At 39.7% G+C, this 11,406-nt stretch overlaps 1 protein-coding gene across 2 annotated transcripts; it reads left to right on the top strand.

Moving 5' to 3' along the window:
* Nucleotides 1-271: 271 nt before the first annotated feature.
* On the top strand, nt 272-9,629 carry LOC311252580 (carbohydrate sulfotransferase 12-like). Of its 2 annotated transcripts, none has more exons than XM_084345841.1 (6): nt 272-404; nt 4,740-5,354; nt 5,488-5,630; nt 7,181-7,309; nt 7,488-7,680; nt 9,028-9,629. In XM_084345841.1, exons 2-6 carry the CDS (start codon nt 4,845-4,847, stop codon nt 9,295-9,297), a joined length of 1,245 nt encoding a protein of 414 aa, XP_084201967.1. In that variant the 5' UTR covers nt 272-404; nt 4,740-4,844; the 3' UTR covers nt 9,298-9,629. The 2 variants fall into 2 exon arrangements, with proteins under 2 accessions (XP_084201967.1, XP_084201968.1); XM_084345842.1 differs by lacking the exon at nt 272-404 and adding an exon at nt 1,725-1,779.
* The last annotated feature ends 1,777 nt before the right edge of the window (nt 9,630-11,406 follow it).

The following is an 11,406-nucleotide window of genomic DNA, read 5'->3' as shown; positions in this document are numbered from 1 at the left end:
TGTTCCTCAAGTACTAATTCTTATGGGTGACTTTCACTTTTATCAAAGATGAATTTTAACTAGTAGGCTGCTGTTTACTTTTACTCAGGTATGCCTCTTGGATATTTGGGTAACACTACTTTAAATATCCTCCTGCTGTTGCCTGCAGCGACTGACTCCTCTCTGAGTGGAAACTCCCTCTGTGGGTGTGTAAAACGGGAGCATGTGTGGACGAGACCTGGAGAGTGGGTGACTGGTGGCCCCACTCTCGCGAGATTTTGCTGAATGCTCTGGGGAGCGTAGACCGCTCCGGCCGCGTCGAGCCCACTCTGTCCCATCACAGGGCTGACGAGCGGGCACACGGGGTGGACACAGAGCCGGCGACAAAGGGCTGACCGGCCGGCACCATGGAGCTCATCTGCCGGGTAAGAAAACACACAACCTCCGGACATTTGTTGTCTTTTTTTTTAATTTTCCCCCTCAGACGGAACAGATAAATGTTCAGACCGGCTTAATTGCCGCCGTGATGCTCCTGGTGTGAAGGGCATAAAGGGAACAGAACCGGGCTTTCTTCCACCTCAAAGGCAGCATGATGGGGAGGTTCGTGCGGAGAGAGAGCAGAGGAGGCTGTGGAGGAAGAAAGAAATGAGATGAGTGTGTTTGTCGTCGGTGCATGTGCGAGAGGAAAGTGTCCGTGTGCATGAGAGGGGGACAGTGTCCGGGGCGGCCGGTGAAAGGCCACATTGTAACCTGTGTACTGTATAAATTAAGGCTGTGTTGAGACGAGGACTGGGAGGATGTGATGGGGGAAAAAAAGAGGAATATTAACTGAATTAACCCTTTAATGCACAACATGAATCAGAAGTGAACACACTCACCCTTCAGTGTTTCAGGTATTCCTCAATTAACTTCTTGTGATCATAATAAATCCTTACTTTTCTTCCCCCTTTCTTACTTTTAGAATAAAAATCACTTGTTTGTATCGCTGCTTTCTAATGTACAGCATGAATCAAATATAAGCCCTATTTATTATCTGTCTAATTGCATGCATTGCTCAGTGTTTGACTGAATATATCTCGGTATTCAATGAATATCTTGATTTTTGATACCACAAATGAACGTGTGTTTAGTATTTCTAGGTAAATTTTACACCTATGTGTTAAAAAACATTTATTCACTGTTGAATTTGGTAGGAACTTTAAATATATGCACATGTTTGCACTGAGGAACATAATTACTATGACATTTCACAACTCATCATGGCATGACAGGTGTTTTAAAGTTAAATGTAACACACACTGGTTCTGACAGGTGTGCAGTCGTGATCAAAATCAAGTTAAGTGTACTTCCATTAATAAGATCTCTCGTTTAACAATTGTTTTACCAAAGAAAAATGATTTATATCTTGTAAAAGAAAATGATAATAGTTGAGCTTTAGGTTACAAATATATCAAACAGTGTCAGCGAGCTAGCTTTTGACACATTTTCTTCTAGCTAGCTAACTTATGGTTGACAAACAAACACATAAACATAATTCAAATATTAAGTTAAATTATTGTTTGGTCCAAATAACTTCAACGATAGAGTGCTGTTGTTCCCTCGTCTCAAAGTCTGTGAGTTAAATCCCTGAAATAAGGTCCGTGGTTACCACAGTCTTAATATATTTACACGTCCGGCCCGCATGGCTGCTATTGGTCAATTTTTCCATCCAATCCCCTCGCTCACTCTCCCGCTCCTGGTCACGCCTCATCCCAACCCACTTCCACTACAAGGGCCAGAGGTTTGTTTGACCCTGAGCAGGTAATCTTTCGTCTTTATTGTGGATGTTGTGACACAGATAACTTTTATGTTATGTGAAAGCTGCCGTTAGTTTTTTTCTGTGTTATTAGACGGCATCGAAACAATTTCTGTCTCTGCAGTATTGTCAACACTTGTTTACTTGTTCTACGGAGACGTTAGCCTCTATGTTAGCGTTGTAAGCTAAAACTGCTATCATGTTTACACCAAATCAGCCTATTTATTTGCTGGCAGCAAAATGAAGCAGCAAGTAATGCAAGTAAGATGAATGGCCCTCAATCACTTTTAGAAGTGGCTAACTTAGCTGTTGATAAGTAGTAACTTATTACGTAGCTGTAACGTAACGTAGCTGTAGCATGCTAATGACGTAACGCTAGCTTGGCTGTGGAGCACAGAGGGGAGGGGTGTGTGTGGGATCAAATGGGATCAAAAAATTATTTGTGTCTCGACATGAACCAACATACACATTTTTTTCTGAAATAAGGTCCATGGTGGTGACTTCACCTTTATAATTACTAACTAACTGACTTAAAAAATATCATTTTTTTAAAAAAATACTCAGACTTGCGTACAAAAGTAATTTGTTACCAATGTGTGTAAACTTGATTTAGGAATACAAAAGCTAGAGGCCTTCAGAAAGAAATCAACAACCTCAGCAGCATTAAATAGATCGTCGACAGGCCGAGAAAGACGAGGAAGGTCTCATATTTTCTCAAAAGTCATTAATACATGTAAATTGTTACATGGAGCCGCTTCACATGATGCAATAATTTGATTTCAGAGATGAAGCAAAGAAACACTGAGCCGTAGAAAATAAATAAGGGTCATTTTGACGTGTTGTGTAACTTGTGTAGGAGTTTGCACAGCTTGTGTTAAACAGTCTGCACCTACCGTCTTGAACTGCCCACATTTCTTTAAAAGCAAGGAGAAAAACAAGTTGGCTTTTCGACAGTATTACAACTTACTCTGCAAACTCGTCGCTGAGTACCACAGACACACGGACAAATATTTGGATGTTTTTTTCTTTTGAGCATGTTCCTACGCATGTGTGTGTGTGTGTGTGTGTGTGGGTACAACGTGTGCCTGACACAAGAGAGTGAGTGGATGTTGATGTTCTCAAAATAGGTCCCTCCATTCGACGTGGAGTTCACATTTTAAAACCTAGTGGAAAGACACACCGCAGAAATAACTGTAATTTTCCCTGCCAAAATATGAGCTGTGGGGTTTTCTGCTTTACTCTACTCCAGACTGTTTTCTTTTTTTTCTTCTGGTTTTATTAGGAATGTCATTTTTTCCACAATTCCCCCCCCCGACAGCAGATGTTTTTGTGGGACAGACAATAAGGGGTGTTAACCCCTCCAGCAGGCTCTGGACCGGAGCTGCTTCCACCCCCACAGCCCCGTTTGTTCACATCTCCGTGACAGCTGAGTGCCCGGGGCGGAGCCTGAGGTTCCCACGGCCCCCGGGGCTGATTCACACTGTTCAAAAACATTCTGCTCATGATGAGGACTGAAAAAATGTTTGAAGGGTTGAGGCTTATGTTCACCACAAGTTGAGTTTAATGTCACGTATTTAGCTACATGCCCAGAAGAGATCTTTTACTTCATGATCAAAATGTGAAAATTAAAAAAATTGTGATGATAGTAAGTATTTTTATACCAACTTTTTGCTTTACATGAGTAGTGTGCATGAGTTGGTTATTTTGCCAACCTTTGATTCGAATATGATGATTTCATTTATTATATTGTTATGACAATGCATCATATTTTATAAGCTCTAACGTAAATGCTTGTTCTCAACGTTAAGCCGTAGAATTTCAAAAGTACAATATTGTCCTCTGAAATTCAGTGCAGTGGAACTATAAAGCAATATTTACGGTGTAGTACCTCAGAATTGTGATTAAATACAGTAGTTATCTCTGTAAATGTATTAGTTACACATTATATATCACAATTTGGCAAATATGTGTCAAATTAGATATCCCTAAGATATTAACTGATGTTCAAAGAGTGTTGTACATTGCATAAGACCTGCTTAAATGTGTGAAACTGAAGCCTTGTTATCTTTTTGCTTCATATTTGAAGAATTCTGGAGCGATAACATAACAAGATCATATCGCCATAATAAAACTCTGCGGAAAACCTCTGTATTTAATTAGAATCAGCTTTATTGGCCAAGACATTACAGTTAAGACCAAGGACAACAAAGCTGAACAAACAAAGGTGACGTATACAGTTGCACATAACTATGTGAAAAATAGGTGTATATATAATAATATATATTGATTTATATATAAACCACTGAATTTTTGAATTATTCCTCAGCGCTACATGGATTTTTCAGCACACAGTATGTGTAAAAGCTCTCACTTCTGAGTGTTACAACACTGTATTTATTTACCGTTGACATTTACAAACACCGCCCCCTCACAAATGAATGTGACGTTTCCATTTTAAGTGAAAAGAGCACCAGTGTTTAACTCCCCTGGACTTTTAATATCAGCCGATATAATAATATATTAATATTTTGTGTTTTTATTATGTCTGTTTTTTTCTGGAGTGTGCTAATGTCAATATAGAGATGGTAATAGGAGTCTGTGCTTACTGTTGCCATAACAACCAGACAGCTCACAAAATGTTTCATCACTGCATCATCACTCTTTGGTTCGTCTTGTTTGTCTTTTGTCTCTTTTGTTTTGATTTTTAAAATTGTTTAAAAATCCATAATGATAATAAAAATAATAATAATAATAATAATAATAATAATGAGCTCAGTTAATAGTTACAAATCCTTTTATAGCTAGTGCTTCTTAATAGAAGAATAAGTTAAGTAGAATAGTAAAGGTTTTTTAGTTTTCCAGTTCTTGTATTGTATAATCAGTTTCTGGTTGCTTAATCACTTCACTTCCTTTTAGTCTGTGAAGGAAGTACAGATGTCTAAGTCGCACTTCCCTTATCTTTCAGCTGCAGCGGAGAAGCAGGAAGTGTCCCCTTCCGTGATAGATGGCCACCATGGAGCTGAGATAGCCTCTTTCTTTCACCAATCACGACTCTGTATCTAGTGTAACAATGGGGACATGGCGCGGTCTACGAGTGGCGTTCGTCCTGGGCTCTTTGTTTATGATCCTGCTGATCATCGTCTACTGGGACGACGTTGGGGGCTTCACCCTCTACCCGCTGAGGGAGCCCAAACAAGACATACATCACTCTGACGCTCAGGCGACTACAGGCCCGTCAAACGCCGCGTCAACCGGTTCTTCCTTCGCTGCTTCCAGTACGACACCGGTCCCTCAGGAGAGAGGAGGAGCAGTAGAGGAACAAGTAGAGGAGGAGGGCAGCGACAAACAAGAGCAGAGGAAGGAGAAAACCACGGAGGATGCAGAGGAGGAGATGAGTCATACTGCTATGAACGGTGGGGAACAGGAGGCGAGGAGGAAGAGGATCACGGATATGTGTTCAGGAAAGGATGCTGTGGATTTCCCCGGAAGGACCCGGACATTTGAGCAGATCCCCAACAGAGAACTGGATCACCTGATAGTGGATGACACACACCAGATCATCTACTGCTTTGTTCCCAAGGTACAGCTTTAATGTGTGTGTCTGTCTCTTTCTTCTGTGAAACTGGTCAAAATACACCTTCACACTTCACACACATTCACGGTCCCTTGTGTCTTTTCCTTTTTCTTTCCTCCCGTTATTGTTCTCCGTTCAGGTAGCGTGCACCAACTGGAAGAGGGTGATGGTGGTTCTGTCTCAGTCTCTGATATCGCCCTCCTCAGGAAAACCGTACACTGACCCAGAGGCTATACCTCCTGACATCGTACACAACTCCACTCTCCACCTCACTTTCGCCAAGTATGACACACAAGCACACAAATATAATAACATACAAAAATGGCAGAATTAAGCGCCTCAAACCTCAAAGACTAAAAAAAACAATAAAGCAGGGTATGCTTTAGGGCGTGGCTACTTTGTGATTGACAAGTCGTTGCCATGGTGAAACGACCACTTGGGTTCAAGTCAAATCAGGATATCTTCTTCAGCTCAATCCTCAAGTCCAAATATGGTCACTTCTGGCTCCAAAAGAAAGATGGAGATGGCCCTAATAGAAAGCTGAAGTCACACCCTCCGGTGGATCCCATGGGACCTTATTTTGGAAAGATTATGTTGGTAGTGGATGGAGAGAGACAGGAAGAGAGAGATGTTTTTTCTATCATGTTTGAATTGTGCCATGACTCACACATATGATGTTGGTCAATTTGAGAGGTAATTTTTCAAGTCAAGGAAGTTATAGTGTTTCGTAAGACTATCATGAAATACAAGACGTAAGTATAAAGACTACACAGCCAACAGTCGCATTGGTGTCATCATCTCGGACGGTCGTCAAAACCCGTAACTTAAACATTATAGAGCTGCTCCTGTATATTAGCTTGCTCGCAGAAATGACAAACTACCCTTTCACATAACTGCAGTTTTCAATATGACTAGATTTATTGTGATTCTCATCTTTTTTTAGTACCTGGTCTGTGCCGAGTTGGCGGCCAGGTTGGCGTTGGTGATGTGTGTTGAGCGAAAAGTTGACTACTGTATAATTATTTTCCCAAAATAAGGTCCCATGAGGTCCACCAGATTGGGCCTGGCTTCGGTTCTCTATACCAAACTTGAGGTTTTCCACCAACCAAACAAATGAGTAACGTCACAGTGGGTTTTCACTTGGTGACACCTCAGCCCTGAAGACATTTTCGACTTTGGCCACATAAAAAATAAAAAAAAACCTGTGCCTTCACAAAACAAGGCCCCACTATGAATTTTTTCTCCAAGTCAACATGGAAAACAGAGAGAATGAACAATGTGCCTAAACAAAGATGACTAAACAACCAAACCCACCACAGAGCTGCTTCCCATGAGACAACAATGGGAAAATAGACCTATAAATCAGGGTGGAGAAGGAGTTTTAAGACTTCACTTGACATTGAGTAAGATGTCAAGTGAAAATAATGTGCAGTAATTATTTCCTCATTTAAAACTTAAAGAAAATTAAGTTTGCAAATTACTTTATAATTTCTCCAGGTAGCAAAGTATTGTTTCTGTCTTCACTCCTTTACAAAGGGACATTAATTAATGAAAAGTCACATGGTTTTCCTTTTTCAGACAGCACTATGATAACACTTCGATGTCCAGTTATACTTTGACAAACTATCCGTGAGCTGAAGGAGTTATTTACTAAGTAGCCAAGTGGAAACGACAGGCGGAGTTTGGTGCTGCAGCACAGACAGGCCTTTCTCCATCTCCTGGGAACTGTCTGTATTTGAATATACGTTTTTCTTTATGCATCTTTTCCTCTTCTATTAGTGACGTGTGATGAAAATGATGTGCTGTTTGTGTGTCCATGTGTCTTTTACCAGGTTTTGGCGCCATTATGGTTCTCTTTCCCGCCACCTGATGGCACTCAAGCTCCAGCATTACACCAAGTTTCTGTTTGTTCGAGACCCCTTTGTTCGCCTCATCTCAGCCTTCAGGAACAAGTTTGGAAGGTGTGTGTCTGTTAGTGGATGGGTAGAGACAGAGAGTGAGTGTGTGACTGTGTAGTGTGTGTGTGCAAGTCCCCCGAGCCAAGAGCGAGGCTGAGGAATGTGCTTTACTTTTTGATTAAACAGCAGTCCTTTCATTCTTGAATTATTAAAGGGTGTGTATCTGTGTGTGTGTTTCAAGGCCCAACGAGGACTTCTACCGGCAGTTTGGTTCGGTCATGATGCGTCGTTATGGTAATGCGTCTGGCAGTTTACCAGAGACGGCGGCTGAGGCGTTTAAAGCAGGAGTCAAACCCACATTTCAGCAGTTTATCACATACCTGCTGGATCCAGAGACCGAGAGGGAGAGTATGTTCAACGAACACTGGCGGCAGGTATTTGTCTCACACAGCTTCGTGCTCACGAGCAGTGTAAGGCTACACTTAGTAGCAGTGGTGGAAGAAGTATTCAGATCCTTTACATAAGTAAAAGTAACAATACTGTTCTGTGAGAGTATTTAAAGTATATAAAGTAGAAGTACTCATTGTGATGTTTTCTGCATTAATGTGTATGTTGCATTTTACTGCTGTAAATGTTTGAAGTTGAGCTAATTTTAACTACTTTATATACTGGTGGGCAGTTTAATCTACCAAATTTGGAGCTATGTGGTTTTCTCTGGACAGATAGGGTATGAAAAATTGGTATCTTAAAAGTAACTTGTAACTAAAGCTGTCAGGCAAATATAGTGGGGTAAAGATATGTATATTACATCTGCATCTGAGATGTAGTGGAGTAGAATTATAAGGTGGAAATACTCAATTTAAGTACAGCTATTTCAAAATTGTACTTAAATAAAGTGCTTTAGTAGTTGTACTTAGTTACTTTCTACCACTGCTTAGTACAGTTTAACATTATTTTTGAGATCACTGGGTTTCGTGAGATGACTGTGTGTATGTTAGTGGTCATAAACCACTTCATATATACGATTTCAATCCTTTATTACCATTTTAACACATTTGATAGGAAACTGCCTCGGTGCAGACAGGAAAGCATACACATAAGTAGATAAAATACTTCAACTCAATGCAACATAAAAGATAAACAATAATAACTATGTAATATGATAAGTCATAACGTGCATAGTGCTGCTGTATTCGTATAAAGTACTAGTTTTGTTGTGCTACCACCTACTTTTAAAGTGATGCTACAGTACACAGTAGTCCTACAAAATGTACTCGACTGACTTTGACATTGCACTATTTTGGCAGTTAACTTCTACTGTCTAATTTTCTTGAATTGTTTTGTCTGCTGTTGTCAGCCATCGCAAGAGCTTTCATTTCAATGTTTTTGTCTTCGGGACAAATCATCCATCACTGTCTCACTTCATTCAGTTTAACCATTTGAATGCTGGATTTTTTCAGCAAACCAAACTTTAGTATGCAGACCGCCTAACTGTTTTGGCACCATACTGTATTTTTCAGCTCAGAAATGAAATCTTATCTTATCGTATCTATTTTCATTTCAACTTTTGTCATGTTTTATGCACTCATGCTATTTATTTTCTACTTCTGCTGTTTATAATGATTATTGGGGAAGACATTGTAGCCAATATACTTTATGTGCACACAATGTACTCACACACAGTGGAACCAGCCACGAGACACAGGCACATATGAAGTCACAAACATTGGCACAAACTGATGCAGTCTTAAAATTGTAAGTCTGCTTTTTGTGTTTTTCAGGTGTACCGTCTGTGCCATCCGTGCCAGGTGAAGTACGACTTCATTGGACGACTAGAAACCCTGAAAACAGACGCGGAACAACTGCTGAAGCTTCTGAAGGTGGATCATCTAGTACACTTCCCTTTAGGGGCCCGAAACCTCACTGCTGTCAGCTGGGAGAGAGACTTTTTTGGACACATTCCCTTAACAATGAGGAGAGAACTGTACAAGCTGTATGAAGCAGACTTTGAGCTGTTTGGCTATCCCAAGCCTGACAGCGTGCTCCACTAGTAGACCACATCGAGCCAAAGGCCTGGGCACTGCACTGTGTGTGGAGCCCACACCTCAACTACCTACGCACAGCCAGCATATGCCTTCAAATACCAATCTATGATGCTGTTTGTTTCATTTGTTTTGTGCATACCTCAAGCGAAAGAAGTGCCTGCCAGTATTATTTATCATTTCATATCTGAAGCACAAAAGCGCTGCGTTATCTCAGCCTGTTTTCCCCATGTTAAGGCACTTTGAATAGTATTTTGTGAGCAGTATTTTGGAGGAGGACTGTCAGCGGACATTTCTGATGGGAAACATGTTGCAGAGAAATAAAGTTTTTTCTGAAAATATCTAACTTTCTTGTTCTAGTTTTTACTATGTATGTGGAGGAAGTATTCAGATGTACCATGTCTTGAGTAAAAGTAGGAATACTACAAGCCCTTTGCAGGTAAAAGTTATCTGTTAATTTTTATTTAAGGGGCTTCTTCACAGTGTAATAGTCTGATGAGTACTACTCAGGCTATGAAAACAGAGGTAGAAACACCTCTGAAGCTACTTTAACAAAGATCCCTTTTAATGAGTTAATATAAGGGATTTTATTGTATCTCAAGAGACCTACTGATTTTAAGTAAGGTTAATCATATTGGGGATATATACAATAGTTTAAGACGTGTGGGTGTTTACCAGGAAGGCTGGGTAAAGGATCCAGATTTTTTGCACTTGACACATTGGGGGCTTAAAGTCAGGACATTTTGGCCTGTACTGCTTTCATTATGACTATTCTATCTTTAATTAGTCTCTTGTGAGTCCTCAAGCATTATGAAAATGTAATGCTAGAGTACCCACGTTAAGTGGAAGTATGTAAGAATAATCACCAAAATGTACTATGTAGTATCAAAAGTAAAACTACCCCCTTTCATAGTTTATAATTACTAGACAAGACACAACCCAGGCCTGCATTACATAAAGAGGCAAGTAAATCAGAAGGAAAGGGGGCAAAGAAATGCTACTGTTATATATAGGCTACTATATGTGTCAAAACATTGTATACTAGATATAAGTTTCATGTATTGTAAAAGAGAGGTGGGCAGTTGAGTCATGATTACAGTGGGAATGATAATGTTGCATTTTATTTTCATTGAAAAAAGCAAAGCAAGCATGATTATTGACATCTGGTGGATATGATTTGTTGGCCAGGGCATTTAGCACCACAACACTTCATATTTAAAATCATATGGTGTGACACATTTTACATTTCATGTAAACATTGCAGCTTGTGGGATTTTGATGTTACATTTGGCAGTTTTGATAACATTTTGTTCAGTTGGTCAGCAATCCATCTTCCTGGGCAGGATATCGGCATAGGACTTTTAGGCACATGATTAGGGCCTTGTTGGCACTTAGGGGCCCAGACAGAGGAGGAAAGAACTGCCTACTTTAAAAACATGTAAAAGAATCTCCAGCCTAAAATGTTATTTCAATGTTTAGATATTTATTTTATTTATTGTGTTTTTTTTAGTTTTTTTTATGATTTTTAGACACACAGAACATGGCAACACTAAAATAGCTAAAATACACTACTCAAAATTAGTTAGGGATATTGGGATATTTTAGTGTTTCCCTTGATTGTTTATTCTGTGACATACCTCAATTTTTATTTTGTGTTTTATGAATATTTTTGTTTCATTTGACTGTTATTGCCTATCCATACACATGCATATATGCACCCATATCCCAAACTAATTTTGAGTGGTGTATAAATAAGTGAGTATATGATGATCATGTGTCATTTAAGTAATTTGTTTGTTTACCAAACATCAAAGTGTATGTATAGATGGTTATATACAGTAATCTGTCCATTTTATCTGGCCCTGCCATCAGACTATATTCTATAAATTATGGTAAATCTTAATCTGTAATAGCTGCCTGACACATAAAATTGCAGCAGAATAAATAGTAGAAAGTCGAATATTTCCCTCTGAAATGTAGTGAAGTGGAGGTGTGATGCTGTATAACCTACAGTAACTACAATACAACAGTTAGTAAGTTAAAGTAGTTTCCACCAGTGATGTGGCTGTGTATACAGGATGTGTACGGGACTGATGGGGGTGCAGAGAGAGAGAGAGG

Source organism: Pagrus pagrus (genome assembly GCF_965226575.1).
Source record: "Pagrus pagrus genome assembly, chromosome: 2".
Taxonomy (NCBI): Eukaryota; Metazoa; Chordata; class Actinopteri; order Spariformes; family Sparidae; genus Pagrus; species Pagrus pagrus.
Note: the sequence above shows the minus strand (reverse complement) of the source record. Positions and strands in the feature narration are given on the sequence as shown.

Coding starts and splice junctions, on each gene's coding strand:
- LOC311252580 (XM_084345841.1), top strand. CDS start 4,845: ATGGGGACATGGCGCGGTCTACGAGTGGCGTTCGTCCTGGGCTCTTTG. Junction 5,355..5,487: donor TCTACTGCTTTGTTCCCAAG/GTACAGCTTTAA, acceptor TTCTCCGTTCAG/GTAGCGTGCACCAACTGGAA. Junction 5,631..7,180: donor CTCCACCTCACTTTCGCCAA/GTATGACACACA, acceptor GTCTTTTACCAG/GTTTTGGCGCCATTATGGTT.